The sequence below is a fragment of the Lemur catta genome, chromosome 1 (assembly GCF_020740605.2).
Source record: "Lemur catta isolate mLemCat1 chromosome 1, mLemCat1.pri, whole genome shotgun sequence".
NCBI lineage: Eukaryota > Metazoa > Chordata > Mammalia > Primates > Lemuridae > Lemur > Lemur catta.
In genome coordinates this window covers 181,371,366-181,391,549 of record NC_059128.1, presented here as the reverse complement: position 1 = coordinate 181,391,549, position 20,184 = coordinate 181,371,366, and the positions used below count along the sequence as shown (strand labels likewise).

Genomic DNA, 20,184 nt, shown 5'->3' with positions numbered 1-20,184 from the left:
CAGTATTTTAAGTGTCACACACACAGACAAAGGAAGACAGTTATACAACAATAATAGCTGGTAATGACAGAATCAAACTACGCCAAAGTTTACCACCTGAGCACGTCTACCCCAGGTTATATCAATAAGAAAAATTATTATCTATTTCTCTGTACTAGGAATCTAGTTCTATTATTGTTAAAAAATGATGTCTCAAACTATGCCTTCTTTCTTCACCTCTTTAGCTTAAGCAACTTTTCTCTCCTTCTTGTTATAGGTCAGACATTCTGCTGGGTTAAGGTCTAAAGATCAACATAGCCTTGGTGTGAGATACCAACAAGAAACACAGACAAATCCAAAGGTGTCACACAGTATATTATGCGGCAGATCTCACAGGCAGCAATTTTCCTCAACTCCCTGCTTCCTCCCTGCGACTTCTCCATCAGAAGCCCAACTCTTCCCCTTTCTCTAAATGTCCCTACAACTGTCATCAGCTCTAAAAATCCCTGCACTGAATTCTCCTTCCCAGTCCAAATTCAAATCCACTGTGGGTTCATCTGTATTCCAAGAGAACTTTGTTTTCTTTTTCTTCCCTTCCCTCAATCCTTTTAATCCTCTAGTTCAAGCAATTAGCTCTACAAATATTAGCTGCAATCAAGGTCTAGCACATGTGGTAATTTTCCCTCTAATAAATCAATCAATTCTTTCCATGGAGTGTTTTTTTCCCTTACAGTCATTAGAGAATTACAATGCTACTTGAGGATCACCAGCAACTTGAATTAGTCAAGGAATGTCAATCAAATTTGCCAGATTTTGCTTTAAAGATGAGAAAAATGGGATAGATTCACAAAGGCCTCTTGTCTTAGAATAGGAAGCTTGATAGACCCTCGTTGAGTCTCTTTTAGAGAGGCCTGCTAGTATAATGATCCATTTGGAGGAAAATCAAAATCAGTACTACCAGTGACAAATCAGACAAAAGGCAGAACCTCTCATTAAATAATCTAAAAATTAATAATTGGAATAATCAACCATGCAGTGTCCCTAGGCAATGCAATATTCTAGCATAGCTAACAGGTTAGCACAGCAAAGAAAAAAGAAATAATCTACCAAATGGACAAATTTTAGTTCCATAACTTAACAAAAAAAAATTTTGTTTTCTTTTGTTAGATGGAAACTAAAGGATGCAAACTGTGCTTCTCAGAGCTGACTTTAGAGTTGGGGGTAGGGAGCCCTAAGGGGTAAGGACTAAGGGGGTCCAATGACAGTTCCTTGACCACCCATCCTCCCAGTATAGCAGCTCAATTTTTATCTCATTTCACCCAAGAGTTCAGTTGAGGCAATGGTTTTTCTGCTTAAAAATGACTTGATATAAGAATATTTTCTTGAAGAGAAAAAAAAATGATTTGAGAATCACCTATGTAGCCTAGACCACTCTTTTCATAAATATGTAAAATGAATGTGAGAAAAATTAAGAAATTCTTAATTTAGTGATAGATCTGGAAACAGATCCATGCTGTCTCTTACACTTGGGGAGCAAATCAGGTAAGAATTCACATGCCTTTGAATTTGGGCTTTTTTTTTTCTTTTTGGCTTTTGTTTTCAAATGGGCTTAAAGAAAAACTAATGCCGCCAAATTAGTGTGAGAAGAGGCATGAATGCTATATTGGAAGCAAAAACAGAATCTGCAATTGGGCTCCTTTCTAGTCACTCTGAAGAATCATGTCATTATCTGGCACCTGAAAGGGGTCACAGGAGGGGAGGCCTAGTTCCATTTTCCTATGTCACCGAATGTATTCCTATTAAGATTGAGAGAAGTAAAGATTTCAGCAGGATACTTGGTGAAAACTTGCTGACATTAATGACTCGAATTCTCAGAGAGACTGCAAGGAAAATGGTGTCATCACTGTCATTCAAGACATTTAAGATGAAATTTCAAAAGAAGGCTGTCAGGCATAATGACTGCCAGATTCCATTATATCATTCTCAGAGGGTGGATCACACACACTACTATGCAGCCTGTGGGTGGTTGATATTGAAGTTTGAAAGGAGGCTGCACAGAGAAGAGGTGAGGTAGGTGTAGGGCCCGAGGGGGGCTGTCCCTCATGGCCAGGATACGCCCCCACTGACATTCACATAGTGATTTGAGGGTAAAGCTATGATCCAAATCTATGATTTAGGGGTAAAGCCTGGTCTTTAGTCTTGGATATGCTGAAACCTGACCCCATCAGGACATTTAGACAAGATCATGCTCTTGGTGCTGACAAAATTCAGAAAGGTTTGACCTATAAATGGTAGTGCCTATTTATCAATTTACTCTGAGCATATTCCTCTCTAGTGACCGAAATGTTCATGTCTGCGTGCATTCCAGCACTGAGATACCTGCAAAGCCCAGTGAGTGTCATAAAGTGTCTATGTGAGAATGGAGTAAGAGCAGTGGCCTCCAAACTTGGCTGCACACTGCAATCATCTGGGGTGATTCAACACCAAGGTCATCCGCTAACATCAAATAAATCTGAATCTCAGGGATGAGGATGCAGACTTCAGTATTTTAAAATCTTCTCAAGTGATTCCAATGATCAGCAAAGCTGAGAACCACTGGCTTAGAGCAAATGGCCCTTTCCACTCAGGGAGCTTTTATGTCATAAACCAGTGGGTTTTGTTTTGTTTTAAACTAGGAACAGGCATAGGTTTGCCAATTTTTTAATTTGTCAAGTAAGGACACTAAAAATTCAACTACCATTATTTCATTAAGAAAGGAAATTTTAACAACAAAAAGTAGGAAGGACATAATTTCAGGATAAAAGATTAACTCCCTATGTTGTATTTATTTTTCTCATGTCTCTATAGAACAGTGAACACTTCGCAAACTTAAGAACTGATGTGATCAAATTGCTCTCTACATCCATAATCGAAGCTTTCCTTCTTGGGCAGCTTCAGATACACTTCACTGAGTTTTGGTTAATTAAACCACTCTCCTATGCTAACCATCCCTCTCTTGCCATATATATCCATTTTGTGGAGGTATTAATAGTATTGATTAAGTTGTACAGAATATCTCTTCCCAGGTTTTGGAAATGTTTAGTCTCTCCCAATTACAGAATATGTTGATTTAATAAGCTTAACTCTCCTTAGACATCTTAAACTAAGTGTTCCAAGGTGGGTGTGACACAAATACACACAGATAACCACTTATTTGTTTTGCTAGTAGACAGTGATGGCGATTATGCTAAGCCCAACAGAATTCACTGCAAAGCCAGATAACCTGTGATGAGTTTTTTATTCTGTGTCCCAAGTTACACAAAATAAAAAGACTTATTAATATTGTAAACCTTATTTTGAGGGTCAATTTTGAATCTTCTACACTCCTAGTTCTTCTGTGGCCATGTTTTTTTTTTTTTTGTCCCCTCCTCCCCCAAATGTACACTGGCATTCTTGAATCAGTTCTATACTTAGTTGTCTATCCTTAACAAGACAAGCTCTGGCAACTCCTAGGAGAGGATAGCTGTGTGAGAAGTTTACTGATCCTCCAAGACTACACCTAAAGTTCACTTCAAAGCATGCACAATGTAGAAACTCATTTATGCTGAGAATGATGTGAAATACATCTTCATTTATTAATTTCTTCTAAGCTGTCATGCTTAAAGGTGGCACAAGAGAATAGAAGCAAGCATAAACTTATGCTTTTGGCCATCTGGGAAAGTTCTATTTGCAGATGTCTGTGTTCTTCAAGCACCCAAGATGTGTTAATTAATAATAGGCCACTCTACATTATGTTACTCCCAGACCAACTAAACCAAACTAAAGTGATCACCATCTCCTCAAGGTCAGGGACTTTGCTTAGTATAGCATATACACCTCAGAATTAGAAGACCTGGATTTGAATCCCAGTCCACTACTATCTTCAGCAAGTTGTGTGTAAACTCTCTGAGTTTTAGTTTCCTTACATATGAGATGGGGATATCATCATCATCTTTTTCTTCTTCTTCACTGTACATGGTAATTGTTAATTAATTTAGGTAATATATTTAGCAAAGTGCCAGACATACAAGTTCTTACTAAAGTTAACTTTGTAGATCAGAGCTCAGCATAATAACATAGCATACAATATCCACCAAGCACTTCATGAGACACACACACACACACACACACACACCAGTCCTACATCTGTTTGCAGAAGGAGGAACCTCATTGGAGATACAGAGTTAAAGAGCTGGCACTGAATTCTGAACTTTAGTTTTCACGTCTTGACAATTTAACCAGACCCACCTTGCTACTTAAGCTTGCTCATGACTTTGTCTCTTGTCTCCCTAATGGACTACCTCTGCTGGCACCCTTGCCTTTTTCATGGAGAATTCTAAGGGCCATCTATCTGACCACAATCCCTCTTTCCACGAATATGCCCTTGTCTTTACAGATTTTGGTATTCTTTGGACCTAGAATCACATTCCCTTGCTATTCTCCTGAAGCAGCCAAACTCATTAAAAGAAAACATTTAGAAATCTAGATACTTGCACCTGCATCTACATATTTTTGTGTGCCACGAAGAATTAGAATCAAATTCTCTGTTGAAACATCAGTTCTAAACCATGGATCTGGGAGAAGTGGAGTTAGGAGGGCAAGCCCCCATGGTTGGTCTCTGCCACTTCATATCCACGTATGATCTAATTCAGTTCAATCTTTTTATTCTGCTATAATTAGAATTTTTCAAAATCCATTAATTATCAATACATGTACATATGTTCTTCCTACCTCTGCTAAAGCTCCCTTCCCCCCCACCAAACAAAAAACAAAAATAAAAACATATCAATAAATGAACTTCTCAAGTTGCTGAAAATTTACCATAGGATTCAAGCCTGTTTCTGAAAGTTTCAACTCCCCCAGTCAGACAAAAGGCTGAGGAAGGGAAGCATTTATCAAGTTACATGGAGGACTCCATCTGTTATCTTAGACCTTTGTTACAAAGTGACACACGAGGAGATACCTGAAGGCAGTTTGAAAGAGTCTTATTTTACAGATTCTTAGTCCAAAGATTTCAAATTGGACAGAAGCAGCAGCAGCAAAGGAGAAAAGCCAAGTATGAGTGATGAAGAAACTATCTTCTGACATTTAACCTGGTGAGAACCACTGTTGATGGTGAAGCCGCATTTTCAGCAGGGATCTGTCTGTTCAGCTTCTATAATAAATGCAGTCAAAGGGGCAGTCCCTTCTCGTTGCTCACAGAGGTCTTGTTTTTGAACTTCACCCTCACAAAAGCGATTTCTCATCATGCCAAACCAACAGAAGAAAATCATTTTTTGCACGGCTGGGGTGTTAAGCTTTGCGTGTGCCCTGGGCGTTGTGACAGCACTGGGGACCCCCCTATGGATCAAAGCCACCATCCTCTGCAAAACCGGGGCTCTGCTCGTCAATGCCTCTGGGCAGGAGCTGGACAAGTTCATGGGAGAGATGCAGTACGGGCTTTTCCACGGAGAGGGTGTGAGGCAGTGCGGGTTAGGAGCGAGGCCCTTTCGGTTCTCATGTAAGTAGCAATTGGATTTGAATTATTTAATACTTTAGGCAGACTCTTCCAAGTGTTGGAAGGAATTATTTTTAAGAGTCTTGCCATTTCTATTGCAGAGCATTTTAAACCGGTGTGAACCATTTGAAATACCTAGGACTCTGAGTGAGCAATTTCTTCTTCCTAGTTTTTGTTACTTTACTTGTTCTCATTAATTATTTAATTCTTGCTATTTTTATTATGATAACACATAGTTAATTAGTTGTTATGTAATTAAGCTTTTTGAAAATGTAAACAATTAAGATTCTTAAATATTAATATTTATATAAGAAATTATGAGTCTTTTTTCAAAAGGGAACTTGGGGAAATAGGAAAGCTACCAGAAATAATCTTCACAACTTTTGTTCTTTAAAAAAGGACCAGTGTCCTGGGCTCCTTAACTAATCCACTAATCCTACCTGGTTTTCGACTTTGTTCATAATTTTGTTTCCTTGTCTCCTCCCCCCTCCCCCTTCCCTACTGGGACCTTCACTGCTGATAAATATTCTGTTTTCATTTTTCACCAATTTGGAATCACTTGGCTGTAGAAATTTAAAACTATCTGCTGTGGTAACTGGGAAAGAAATAGATGCCTATTTAGTGTAGAAAATTTGCAACTGATTGACCTTCAAATCATGTAGAGAATATGAGACAGATTTTTCTGTCATGATTTTGTGAAATGGAAGTGTTAACCGCAGCATTTATAACCTGTTTATCTTAAGAAGAGAATTTTTAAAAAATTACCATGTGAATAGGCAACTTATTAAATGAAAATTAATAAGAAGTCATTTGTTATATCTCTCACAACACACATTCAGACGTTATTATTATTTCAAAAGGGCTGGTTTGGAACAATCTTATGAAGACACAGTCAGTAAATTACTGCATAAATCACTCTTCAGGAAAGGAGGTTACCAATTGAGGCATTTAAAATGAATTATTTTGTCTGGGTTTTTTTTTTTCCTCTAGTATAGGTAGAAGGCTAAATTAATTGAATTTATTATTAACATATGCAGTGTCTAATTAAATTTCAGTGCTGACCTATTTATATTTCTGCAACATTCCTTATGTCTTCTTAGCAGTCATTGGGCACCAACCTTCAACTCACATAGGTTACTAAGGGATATGAATTTTCACAGGGCTCCAGAAAATTTCCAAGAATTAGTCTTCAGCTTTTCAACTAATAAAGTGGGTACAAAGTCTTTTCACTGAATGGCTTTAAGTTCATTAAAGTAAAGACCTGCTTAGTTTTCCTTGGGAGGGATGGGAGAAGAGAACAAAGTGGGATGGTATGTGATATGCAACTGTATTAAAAAATAAAAAAGGGGGAAAAATGAGTGAAATGATTTCACCATGAGTCACTGGCAGCCAAAGCGTTGAGTAAAGCTCCTCATAAATGAATTTAGACAAAAGCAGAGGGCGTATGGTGAATTTTCTGGAGCCTTTGCATTTTCTACAGTGAAATGGAGAGAAGCTTTACTCATACCATAGGACATGTTTCAAAACAATAATACTTTGATATTATTACCATACATTAAGCACTTTACATACTCTGTCTCCTTGAATCCTTAGACAGCCACATTCTTCTGTGGTTCAATGAATGATTTTTGTGGCTGTGACCTCTGCCAGTCCTTTAGTGGTGCCCAACCTTTTTGGCACCAGGGAGTGTTTTCATGGACCCGGGGTGGTAGGGGGAATAGTTTCGGGATGATTCAAGCGCATTACATTTATTGTGCACTTTATTTCTATTATTATTACACTGTAATATATAATGAAATAATTATACAACTCACCATAGGTTGGGGACCCCTGCAGAGGATGAAGTTGTTCTAATCAGGTGCCCCACTCTTCACTTTCTGTGAGGACTTGGCGGAGCTGGTGGGGTTTAAACAGAACCCTCACTTATCTTTCAGAATTACATTCGTCTCCATAATACCCTCAACATTTTTTCTCCTTGCCTAGTGAAGAAAATCTTTCAGTTGCTTGTTTGTTCTGCAGTGACAATCCTCTCCATATACTACAGACTACACATGTTAAGTATACTCTATATACTATGCATGTTAAAATCTCATTCATTTTGGTGAGGCCAGTGAAGTATATTTAAAGTATAACTTTTTTCTGCCTAAGCATAAAAGTACCTCTTTCAATGTAACATGAGAGAGAGTTGGGAAAACTGTGGAATAAATAGCTCCAATGGATTCCCCAAAGAGCATAATGCTCATTTAAATACACACTTTTAATTAAATAAACATTCACCCTGTCAATGATGTTTCATCAGTGTATCCTTGAAGAAGGAGAGTCCTCAGATACTCTTCCTGGTAGAAAAGGATAAGCCCTGTTAATACAAATAAATAAGTGATCTAACCTTGCCTTCTCAATAACGGCTTCCTTGGAGCAAAATTTGGGGGCCTCCAGAGAGCTCGGGTGGATGATTCTTTTCTGTTTCTTCCAGAACCAACTTATAACTAGAATACAACTCATTTCCTAGAACTTCCCTCTTTCTCTTTGTCCCTTTAGAAAGTTATTAGGCAAACATCTGGATTTGCAGAAACTTTCTAGTGTAGGAGGAATATGAAAGGTAACTTATCAAAGTATCAGTCGTCTTATGGCCAGTTTTCTTCATGTTGTCATGTTATCATCAGTTAATGTGAATTTACATTTCAAATTCCAACAGAATTTACATTTCTGTTGGATCGCTAAACACTATTTTACTTAACCAAACTTTTCATTTTAGAACAGCATTGGTCAACAGAAATATAATGTGAGCCATAAACGCAAGCCACATAAGTAATTTTAAATGTTTTTCTAGTAGACAGATTAGAAAACAAAAGCAAAAAGAAACAGGTGAAATTAATTCTAATATTTTATTTAACCCAAGATATCCAGAATACTATCATTTTAACATGTAATCAATAAAAAATTATTGAGATATCTTATATTCTTTTTTTTCTTGGTGCTAAGTCTTTGAAATCTAGTGTGGTATTTTACATTTACAGCACACCTAATTCAGACTAGCCACATTTCAAGTGCTCATTTTAACGGCTACTGGATTGGTCAGTATGGAGATTCACTCTGAATAAATGGACCATCGACAGTGTCCACATTCTAATTGAATTTTTGCTTGGTTCTGCTGTACAATTCTATGTGCGTTATTTTTATGTGCAATACTTATGTCACTTTTAAAACCCAGTGATACAGTATAACATGAGAATGAAGAATGGGCCAGAAAAATAGTTTGGCAATGTAGTCATGTTTGTTCCTATTAAATGTTCCCTGTTGACCACTCTCTCTCTTAATTATAACAAGAATCTGCCCTGCCAGCATGCACAGTTATGCTGGGAAAACTTCTGCCTCGTTTACTCTGGCTGATTCTCATCCATTTATGGGTCAGTGATTCATTTTCTAGAGGTCACCAGCATTCATACCTAGCACACAATTTCATTCATTATAATGAAGGAATGTTTTCTTTTCAAGGCAATACAACTGGTAGGCTTAATTTTTCCTGGTATGTCACCTGTAAAATTTTAATGATGATGTTTAAACTTTAAATGTAGCCATCAAGACAAAAACTGCCAGTTTTAAGCTCAGCGTGTGTGGGTGGGTTTCTGTTTTGGTGGTTTGAAACACTGCAGAACGTCATCAAAATATGATACCCAAGAATCATATGGTATTAATCATTCCTAGATATACTGATCTATTCATTGCCAAGGCAGTTCAATGAGCTGGTAAAAACATATGGAATTATTTTTTGAAATGTGGAAAATAAAATTTAACCAATCATGTATCATCACAGCTTGCAACTTTAGTCATACTTTCAAAAGCATTTTAATTTGGACCTTATGATTGAAAATTCATAAAAAGCTAAACAGAAATTTAGCTTAGAAAAGCAGAGTTTCTTTACTAAATGAGGCATTTGACCCAGATTGGAGAGGATGTTGACACTCCATCTGTGAGCAAGCAGGTGGCTTCTCAAACATATTTTGAGACAGAATAGTTGGGGCTCAGGTCTCTGTGACTATCACTGAAAGTTGGCACTCTCTGTCTCCATGGTCCCCTGCAAGTGTGACTTTGCTCCTGCTGACCTGGGCTGCCCCGAGCTGCCCTGGTGACCCATGGGTCACCATCCTGCACACCCTGCATCGCCCTGCCCATGGCAGAGCTACCAAGGTCTTTGATGTATCTGCTTCTGATAACACTGCCTGTCTCTCCTCCCTTCCTTAGCATGTGGCCTGTGTAGAAGGTAGGAGGGCTGGGTGGGGCGAAGTTATGGGGGGAACCTAAGGAGTTCGCCTGGGAAGATTACCCGGCTCAGGGAAGGGAGGAGGAAGACACTTGCACCATTTCACCAGCAAGCATGGGCTCTCCTGCCTTTTGGCTTAGGCGCCCTGTTTCCTAATCTCATTTCCCTACTAAAACAGTCCAGCAAATAGAGGTTTTGCTTACCTCCCACTGGGAAAAAAGTGATTAATGAATTAGAAGGTAGTAATGTGTGAGAAGCACTAGTATGAAAGAAAAACCTTTAACTTTTCTCAGCCCAATAATAGTTTTCTCCTCCGCCCCACCCAGACTTTGACATTCACTCTATTATTTCAAAATACCTATAAGTATTTGACAATGCATATTTCTCTGCAAAATCTTAATCCTCAAGAAGGCAGGGGCTGTGTATTATTTACCCCAGTACTCCCTCAAACCAGGGCCTAGGACTGTGCATGGCACAAGGAGGCACCTAATAAATGTTTGGTAAACTGAGGTTAAGCAATCTAGACTTGAGGTGGGTCTCTGCCACTCACAAGAGATTAGACTTTGAGCAAATTCCATCACTTCATTGATTTTCAGTTCTCGCATCTGTAAATGAGAGGTGAAACTAAGTGATTTCTAACATCTCTTACAGATTAAATGCTCTCTGATCTATATAATGAGGGGCTGGCTGTTCTAGACAAGGTCCCTCCAGCTTTGAAATTGCATAACCCATCCATCTAGTCTCGGTCACATGATGCTTCCACTGACAGATTTTGGCCACCATCATTAGATGTGCTGCGTTATGTGTGCCTTTGCTCTGGTCCTCAAAGCTCATGATTTTTAAAGTAAAGTGCTCTGAAATGTCTACCATTTATCAGGACCCAGACGGGTTTTGTTATCAAAGTGAATGTTTCTTTTCTTCTCTGTCACAATCTTTTACTTTTTTCTATGGAAAAATGCAGATTAACAAAGGGGAAAATGAAAAATGGGATGCTTTGGAATTCTGGGGAGATGGGCTAGTGGGTTCATAGAAAAGGAGCAGCTATAACTACCCAAACAATTGAGATGGCATTATTGAGAAAGCAAAAAAGGAAGAAGACCAAAAACAGAGACTGACTTCCCTCTTTCTCTAATTTTTCCTTTCTCTGTTTTTCCTAGCAACTCCTCCTCCATCCTCACTGAAAAACTCCTCTTTCCTAAATCTGATTTCTTAAACTGGTAATAGCAAGAAGTTAGGGATGATCAGCAGGTTTAATACTCCAAGAGTATGCTTTACTTCAAACAAGAACTTAGTAGAAATTAAAAACATGGGGAAAATGCTTTTGAGGATAGGAACTTCCGATTCTCTCTGCTTAGTCCAGAAAAAGAACCTTCATTTCTTCCTTCCCCTAATATTAATAACTACCCTCCAATATTCTTATCCAAAAAATCCACAGAATGAGCATTGTTCAAGAATTATAATTTTGCATATGTGTGCCCGTGCACATGCACACTCACCCACACCCAAACACCTTCCTTCCTTCCCTTTAAATCACCCCACATCCTAAGTGGTTGCGGGGAGGGAGGAGGAAGCCACTCGCACCATTTCACCAGCAAGCATGGGCTCCTAAGTGCTTGGAGAATCATTGGCCTGAGCACAGCCGGGAGGGGAAGAGGTGGCGGGCAGGGCTGCTTCTGAAGCTCTGGATGGAAAGTCCTGAGTGGAGCTTCTGCAACAGAACCCTGGTGTACAAATTTTATCTATTGGCGGATAACTCCAAAGTTGTTCTCACAAATTTCTGCTCTGTTTTCTCTTCTAATTTCTGAGGGTAACTTGTTTTCTCCAAGGACTTTCAGCCATCTCAGAAGAAACAATGCTTATTTCAGCTGCCCATTTATTGGATTCCTTGTGGTTCCAGGCATTTTGCATGTATCATCTCCAAACCTCACATGGGAGGTGTTATGATGCTATTTCCCCTTGGACAAATATGGAAAGTAGAAACACAGAGAGATCACAAAATTTCCCAAAGCCACACAGCTAGTAGGTAGCAGATCTGGGATTCAAATTTGAATGCCTGTGATAAATCATGCTCTTTCCTCTGCCACATTTTGCCTCCTTAGAATAGGAAAAAAAGATACAAAGAGCTGAATAAAATGTAAGATTAGCTTTCAGTTTCACCATCTATTTAAAAAATATTGTTGATACCTCACAAGAGCTTGCTTTCCTGCATCCATGGGCCAGTACTTGGCTGTAAGACTTGAATTTATTCATTGTCTTTTTATTTTACATTTCAGTGTCCCTGCTGGGTAAACCCCAATCTTGGACCTTTGGAGAGTGAAACAGTCAAGTGAAGCCTTTTAATAATCTAGGCTGAGCAGGTCGTATATTATGCCCAATCTTTGGGTTATGCAATTATATTACCTTAATGTTGACAGATTAAGGCAGAGATATCTGATAGCACATGTGGTTAGCTGATTTACGATCACTGCCAACTAAAATCCTTGTGGCACGATCCCCGGAGTCAGTTACTTTGACTGTAGCAATGATTTCACCACAGCAATTAACAAAATGGCAGATTCTTTTCTGAGGTGATGTGAACAGTTTCAAAACAGAGTCAGGGACCGAAAGAAAAGCAGGTATATAGCATTTGATTCATTTCAAAAACTAGTATTTTATTAAAAGCCAAGGGGATAGAATTGCAGCATCAATTCAAATCTCATTGTTAAAAAATGAAGTAAAAAACAAAAGCTCACTTTTATCTCTGAAATATATTAGGAACTTCATAAAGCTATAGGCATATTTTTCTAAAACAAAACTCATATATGTTACACTGACAAATTCGCCTCCCATCTAGTCATGTGGATAAACACCCAGACTGGCTGTGCTATGATAAACTCTTATTAGAGGTATGATAGAACTGACTGAACTGCAAACTTAGTACCTGGCAGGCTAATTCATGCATCATATTTTGCTCCCTCTCGGCATGTTGTAACTGTGGCAAAGCCATTCTTGGGAGTTATTACCCCAACATAATCATACCCCTGTGGATTAGGAGCAGTTAAATGGGTTCTGTTATCAGAGACACATATGTGCCAAAGCAGCTGTCGTCCCTAAGCCACTATGGGTGATTAAGACTCACTGATGGGGCTGCCTCCGAATAGACTAGTCAGGTGGATACGCTTCAGCTGAGAGAAATTCAGGTGCAGTACTGAGAAAATTCTATTTTAAACGGTTTTATCATACCATCAGGTCTCCTCCTTTTAAGTGCTGGGGTCACGGATCTCATTCAGCCTGACCACGTAGCCATCGGAAGCCTGGCTCAATACCTGGGTGTGAGATTATGGGTGATATTAAAGGAGATGAATGCATTGAGCTTATGTCAGAGAATGTCTTTTACTGGATTTTCATAATGACTGGCTGCAGATGGGCTGAGGGGAAAGTCAGATCAAGAGCATTTCTGTAAGAAGAAAGAAATCTTCCCTCTTATTCTCTTTCATGAAAATGAATAGCTGAGCACCAAGGGGCCAAATACTTTTTTAAAAAAAAACACCCTTTTATGTGGAGAAGGACAAGTTGAGAAGAAAAACAAGACCTCTGAAACTACATTATAGCTTTAATCTGGGAAGAAATTGCTGCACCATTGCTGACATCATTATCAGCGGCTGCCTTAGTTCTGAGAGCTTCACAGATGGCCTTTTCTGCATTTTACATCTGGCCAGATGAAGGCAAAAAGGGTTGATGAGACCAAAACTATTAGATCAGTGGTCCATAACCCTGGCTGCACTTTATTTTTTTATTTTATTTTTTATTTTTGAGACAGAGTCTCACTTTGTTGCCCAGGCTAGAGTGAGTGCCGTGGCGTCAGCCTAGCTCACAGCAACCTCAAACTCCTGGGCTTAAGCGATCCTCCTGCCTCAGCCTCCCAAGTAGCTGGGACTACAGGCATGCGCCACCATGCCCAGCTAATTTTTTTTTCTATATATATTTTTAGTTGACCAGATAATTTCTTTCTATTTTCAGTAGAGACAGGGTCTCGCTCAGGCTGGTCTCGAACTCCTGACCTCGAGCTATCCACCCGCCTCGGCCTCCCAGAGGGCTAGGATTACAGGCGTGAGCCACCGCGCCCGGCCCTGGCTGTACTTTAGAATCACCTGGGGAGCCTCTAAAACTGCTGATGGCAAAGCTCCCTCCCAGACCAATTGAGTTAGGCTCTCTAGGGGCGAGGCCTGAGCATTGGATTAAAAGCTCCCCAGGAGTTTCTACTGGGCAGCCAAGGCTGAGAATTACTGAGGTGGCCAGAAGCCGAGACAGGTAGAATCAGGTAGGCCAAGAGTTAGAAGCCCTGGCTGTTAGGGATGGGGGAAGCCACCAGGAAGAGGGGAAGGGTGAGAAGCAGTGTTTAGCATTGTTTCTTTCCAACTGGGAGATTTTCTGGTCAAACTTATGCTGGGATCCTTGGCCTCCATTTCTGTCCTCAGAGGGAATGAGCAACCTGATTGATGAATCTGCAGTGAGAAACTGCGCATACTTGGCTCTCAGCCCCGGTGGCTTCCTCTGATTGCAAATCTGCCCACCAGTTTCAGGAGCCTGCTCACCAACTGGTCGGGTTAAAGGAGTCAGCTCTGCCCTTGATGGGGAGGCCTTCAGCTGCCTGCCCTGTCTGTGACTGTGTGGGCGAAGCTGCCTAATTCAGGGAACTTGGTGGAAGATCTAAGCATGTTCTCTAATCGTTCCATCAGAAATAAAGCTAACTTTTGACCTCCATCTGCCCGTCTCCTGTGGAAAGGCTCTGCTCCTTCCAAAGAGACTCTCAGGGGTCCTCTTTAGAGATGTGTTATCAGTCTAAAGATCATTTTAGACAAGCCATTACAGAGAATGTCCAAGAAATTGCACAAGGGAAATAGAATCGAGAGTGGGAACAATATATCAGACAGCAAGGAAAGTGTGTGACTGGTTTCAAATGAGTAATTAACTATAAATCCAAAGTTCCAGTATTATTTATAGCAATAGCTATCTACCTGGTCAGGAAGAAATAAAGTAAAAATCTGAGCTACAAGATAGAAAGTTTGCCTGAATTCCATGTAACCCCAGGACTCCTATGGGGTGTTCTTTGGTCCCAATGTGCAGATACATACTCTGACCACCTGTGGGGCCAAATAACTCCCACCCACCCTCAATGATCGATCCTGAGACTCTCACTACATTCAGTTCTTATATTCCCCACTCTTCTCAGGGGAAATACACTCCTCCTGCTGTTCTCATCATGTGAAAAAAATATCTAGGCAATTACTTAAAATTTACCAAGAGCTTCCACATAAATGATCTCACTTGTGCTTCTCACAAGCTCTGTGACTTATTTCTATTAGAATCCACACTTATAGTTAAGGAAACTGAGATATACAGAGTGCCACATGCATAGTAAATGGCAAAACCAGATGAATCCCAAACTTCCCCAACTCCAAACGCTAGGCTCTGTCCATCCCGCCATGCTGCCTCTCAATTAGTGCCCGGCTGCCTGTCTCCCTTTCTACCAGTTCTTCCACCCTTTCTGCTTTGGTAGTGCATTATATTCCAACCACCTAATATTCCCGGTTAATGCTCTTACGTTAGATTTAGATTGAATTTACTAATTCCTGTTTTAAGATTTGTAGGCTAAGAGGTATGACTCTTAGAATGAATCGGTAATAGTTAAAAGGATAACAAAGTTTCAGGATAAAATATAACAGAAGAACCCAGTGGATAGAAATAAAATAAATTTTAAGGCAAGTGAAATGAAAGCCATACATCTAGGGATATCAAAACACAGTTTAATGGCAAGTGATAAAGGAACATACTTAGCAGTTAGTAAAAACAAATACTTTTTATCTTATTCTTATTATCTTCCAATGACCTACTGAAAACAGTATGACCTTACATGTAGGACACAAATTATTTATAAGTTAAAGAGTAAATGTGCCCTCAAACCCCTCCACCCAAAAAAGACAATTGAGTGTCTATTATGTGCCTGAGAATTCTGCTAGACTCTGAGGATGTGAGGAATTAGAGAGGATTCAACAACTCAGAATCTAGCAAAAGTGTTTTTAAATAACCAGCCATTTGGAAGAGCTGTATGAGCTTTTCAGTCAGGATGGGCTAGGTTATATTTTAGTAACAAGTAAGTCCAAACTTCATAGGTTTAAATCAACCAAGACGTGTTTCTTGCTCTCAGCTCATATTTTTCAGAGAACAGCTGGAGGTCCATTCCGGGCTGCAGCCACCATCTGGAATGTTGACAGTTGTAACAGAGAGAAAGAATTGTGAGGCTTTTGCACTGGCAATTAAATTCTCTGACCCGGAACTGACACATGCCACCTCCACTTATGTTTTATAGGCCAAGGCTTGTTACACAGCCACATCTAACTTCAGAGGGGCCAAGATGTGCCATCCGACCGTGAGCTATAGATGGCTGAATAGCACTGATTGAGGAAGAACCAGAGCTATAGATAGTTGAATAGTGCTGATTATTATCACAATTATTGTATTTGTTAAGAAAGCTCCAAGAAGGAGAGCACAGGGAAATCAGAGGAAAGTTCTTAAAAACGAGCTAGATTTCACTAGACGGCATTGAAGAAACATTCCAAGTAAAGGAAGAGCATGAGCAAATGTGCAAAGAGCTTATTGTGGCCAGAGTACAGATGATGTGTGAGAGTCAGGAGGAGGAGGCAAAAAAGGCTGCAGAGAAAGGCAGTAACCAGAATATGGCAGACCTTGTTTTTTGTACAGAGGTGGTTAATTTTATCTTGTAGCAATGTGAAGCCACTTAAGCAAGTTAAACAGGTGTATGACAGGACAGAAGATGGATTGGAAGAAGACCAAAAGAGAGGTGTGGACCCGTCAGGAGGCTCCTCCAACCGTTGGGGGTCCAAATCATAGTCCTGGCAGAGGAATGGGAAGGAAGGGAAATATTTCCAAAATATTCAGAAGCAAAAACCAACAGAACTAGGTGACAGGGGAAAAACCCTAGATTTCTGCTGCTTGGATAGTTGTTACTATTCACTGAGATAAAAAATACAGAAGGAAAACATTTAGAGGGAAGATGGAATTATTTTTGGTGGTGTCTAATTTGAGATTCCACCTGTGGCACATCAAGCAGAGAAGTCCATCAGTTACTCCAATTTGCAGGTTTTGAGAGAGGCCTGAGGGAGAGGGAGAGGAGTGGGAATTGGCCAATTAGAGCCTCCTTGGAGCTCTAACTGAAGACGAGTTTTCCCAGGGAGGGGAATCAAATGGGAAGGTGGACAAAGATGTGTCCTAGAAGACTCTACTAGGTACGGGTAGAGAGGGGAGTTCCTGCAAAGGAGATTGAGGCATGAGTCAGTGAGGTGGAAGGGACCAGCTGAGGGGAAACCTCGAGAAGAGAGACCTTCACCAAGAAGAACCAACAGTACTGAACACCAGAGAGTCATCAAATGAAAGATGAGAGACACTGAAAATAATTCTTTAAAACTTTTCCAAAGCAGTCTTGAAGAATAGGTGGGGAAGGGTATTTTGCAGAGCTGAGGAGGGCCCGGGAGGTGAGGACCCAGAGATACATACGGGCTGCGGGTATAAAGGAAAAGACTGAGGCCAGGAAATAGTTAGAAGATCCCCATGGCCAGGTGAGGGGTGTGTGTGTTTGCAATGGGAAGATTTTGAGGGTGACTCTCCACTGAGAAGATAGAGCAGGAGGGAGAAAAAGGCTGAAGACGGATGGGAGAGGTAAGTAGTGGATCAGAAATGCCCCTGTGAAGGTGGAAAATGGTAGGTCTGAGAGCACAGGGAGAAGGCTATGTCTTGGACAGGAGAAAAACATTTCTTTCACTAAGAATAAAGGAGAGGTTGGGCAAGGACCATGGAGAAGGTGTGGATGGGTGACAATGGGGCACTGAAAAGTTAAGGAAATTTTTGATAGCCTCTCTTTTCTCTGTGAAATAGGAGAGTTTACTTACTGAGATATTTTTGAGCCCTTTGTAAGCCAGGCATGTAAGACTAAAAGAAATGGAGGTGGATGTGATAGGTGCTTAAGAGTAGGAGAGGTTTAGAATATCTGACAAGAGACAGAGGAGGGAAAGACTGGAAAAGGCTTTGCAGAATGGGGGCCCCACAAATCAGAGGCTCACAGGGTCGCCATCTGACCAGGAGCAGGGGGCAGGAAGGCAAGGGACACAGCTCGAAGAATACAGTCCCCCACGAAATGATTGCAGGAGGGCAGCTTTCTTATAAGAGCATGCCTGTGACTCTGTTTTCACTCCAAGTCCTTAACTTATGACTAACTCAGCTCTGTTTCATAACAGCAGACTTGAGTAATGAGGGTATGACAGCCTTTCTCTGCACACCAAGTTTGCAGTGTCGATTTCCTTTTTTTTTTTTTTTACCATCTCTCCTATGACTTAGGTGCCTTCTATACTGCTATTAGGTTAGTGCATTAGAAGAGTGAACCCAGTAACTAGTTTCTTCTAGCTCTCTTGTTTCTGACTAGGTATCTTGTTAGAAATCTCTGCTGTCTAGACTTCACAGAGGGGGAATAAAGCTTTGAATCAGGGTTGAAAAAGTGGAGTTTAATAAGTACATTACAAAATACCACGCATGTTCTTGAGGTTTCCTTGTATCTATACCATAACTTTCATTCTTTCAGAAAACACTCTGACCCAAATAATCCCTATCCTGGGAATGCATCCAAAAAGGTTGTTCCCACTATCCCCCAACCCATGATAAGAAAGAAAAAGGTATGTGCTTGGAGATGTTTATGAAAGCATGAGTTATAATACTGAAACAGTGGAAGGCAAACCTAACAGACAGCAGTGCATTGGTTTGGTGAAAAATGCATGCAGTTATCTAAGTGATAGTTATGAGGACAATATGTTTGACATAGAAAAAGCTTATATTCTGAGTGAAAAGAACTGCATTATGATTATAGTAATATAGGAAATAAATATTAAGATGGACAAAAATTTCACAGAAACAAAAATAAAGAAAAATTTTGCTTTCTATGTTGGTAGGACTATGGGTGAAATTTTTATCTTAATTTTATTGCTATAATGTTCATCAAAAAAAAATGTTCCTCCAACAACAGTTGGACCTTTGGACCAACTAACAGCAGCAAGTCCATTTTCCTCTATTCCACCTGCCCTGCTAACAGAAAAGAGCTTCGTTAAGTTCAGGTTTGAGATGAATTCTTTCTTCAAATCCAGAACTTTAAACCTATTATTAAACAGCAGTTTCCATGTTACACGTTGACAATCCCCCAAGTATGTTAGATTAAAATTTTCCTTTTAATAAAGGGATTTGAAATTCCATTCCAATTGCCAACCTAGGTCTTTCAACTTCTAAAAACAAAATAAAACAAAACAAAAAACACACTGGTTCTTATGGCCCTCTCTGACCACTACTCTATTTCATGTCCATTGCTCTAAATTCTTCCCAAACCTCTCTCCATCCCACTTCTGTTTGTTTTTAGTCAGGTTTATTGAAGTATAATTTACATATAGTAAAATTCACCCTTTTTAGATGTAGAAGTCTACAAATTTTGACTAATGCATAAAGGCATGTAATGACCACCATGACCAAGATAGAGAACACTTCCATCACCCCGAAAGTTCCTTTCTGTCTCTTGGTGGTCAATCTGCTCCGCCATCCCCAACTCCAGGCAACCACTGATCTGTTTCCTGTCCTTACCATTTTGCTTTTTCCAGGATGTTGTATATATAGAATAATTCAACATGCAGCCTCTTGAATCTGATTTCTTCCAGTTAGTATAATGCATTTTAGATCTACCTGTGTTATTATATGTAGCACTAGCCTGTTCCTTTTTATTGCTGACTACTATTTTATTATATGGATGTGACATGGCTTGTTCCATTCGCCTGTTGATAGATATTAATTTTTTTCCAGTTTTTGGCAAATATAAAGAAGTCCACTATAAATATTTGCATACAGCTTTTTGTGTGGACATATATTTTCAATTCTCTTAGATAAATACCTAGGAATGGGGTTGCTGGGTCATATGTTAAGTCTATGGTCAGCTTTCTAAGTTCTGGAACAATTGAATGTCCATACTTAAAAAAAAAAAATTAACCTTGACCCAAACTTGTACCATATGCAAAGAATAACCTAAAATAGATCACAGACTTAAATGTAAACCTAGAGCTAAAAACTTCCAGAAGAAAAACATAGCAAAATATGTTTGTGACCTTGCATTAGGCAAATACTTCTTAGATTTGACATCTAAAACATGGTACATAAAAAAGAAATGATAAACTGGACTTCATAAAAATAAGAACTACTCTTCAAAAGACACTGATAACAGAATGAAAAGACAAGCCACAGAGTTGGAGAAAATATTTGTGAATTTCTTATCTGATAAAAGGCTTATAGCTAGCATGCATAAAGACTTCTCAAAACTCAATAATAAACAATCCAATAAAAAATGCAC

At 39.6% G+C, this 20,184-nt stretch overlaps 1 protein-coding gene across 1 annotated transcript in view; it reads left to right on the top strand.

Annotated features, from left to right (window-relative positions):
• Positions 1 to 4,951: 4,951 nt before the first annotated feature.
• Positions 4,952 to 20,184, top strand: part of CLRN1 (clarin 1) — a 34,466-nt gene continuing 19,233 nt past the window's right edge. Inside the window, exon 1 of the mRNA XM_045556152.1 lies at positions 4,952 to 5,497. Coding sequence (XP_045412108.1) covers positions 5,245 to 5,497 — 253 coding nt within the window. The 5' untranslated portion in view covers positions 4,952 to 5,244. The remainder of the gene's footprint in view (positions 5,498 to 20,184) is intronic.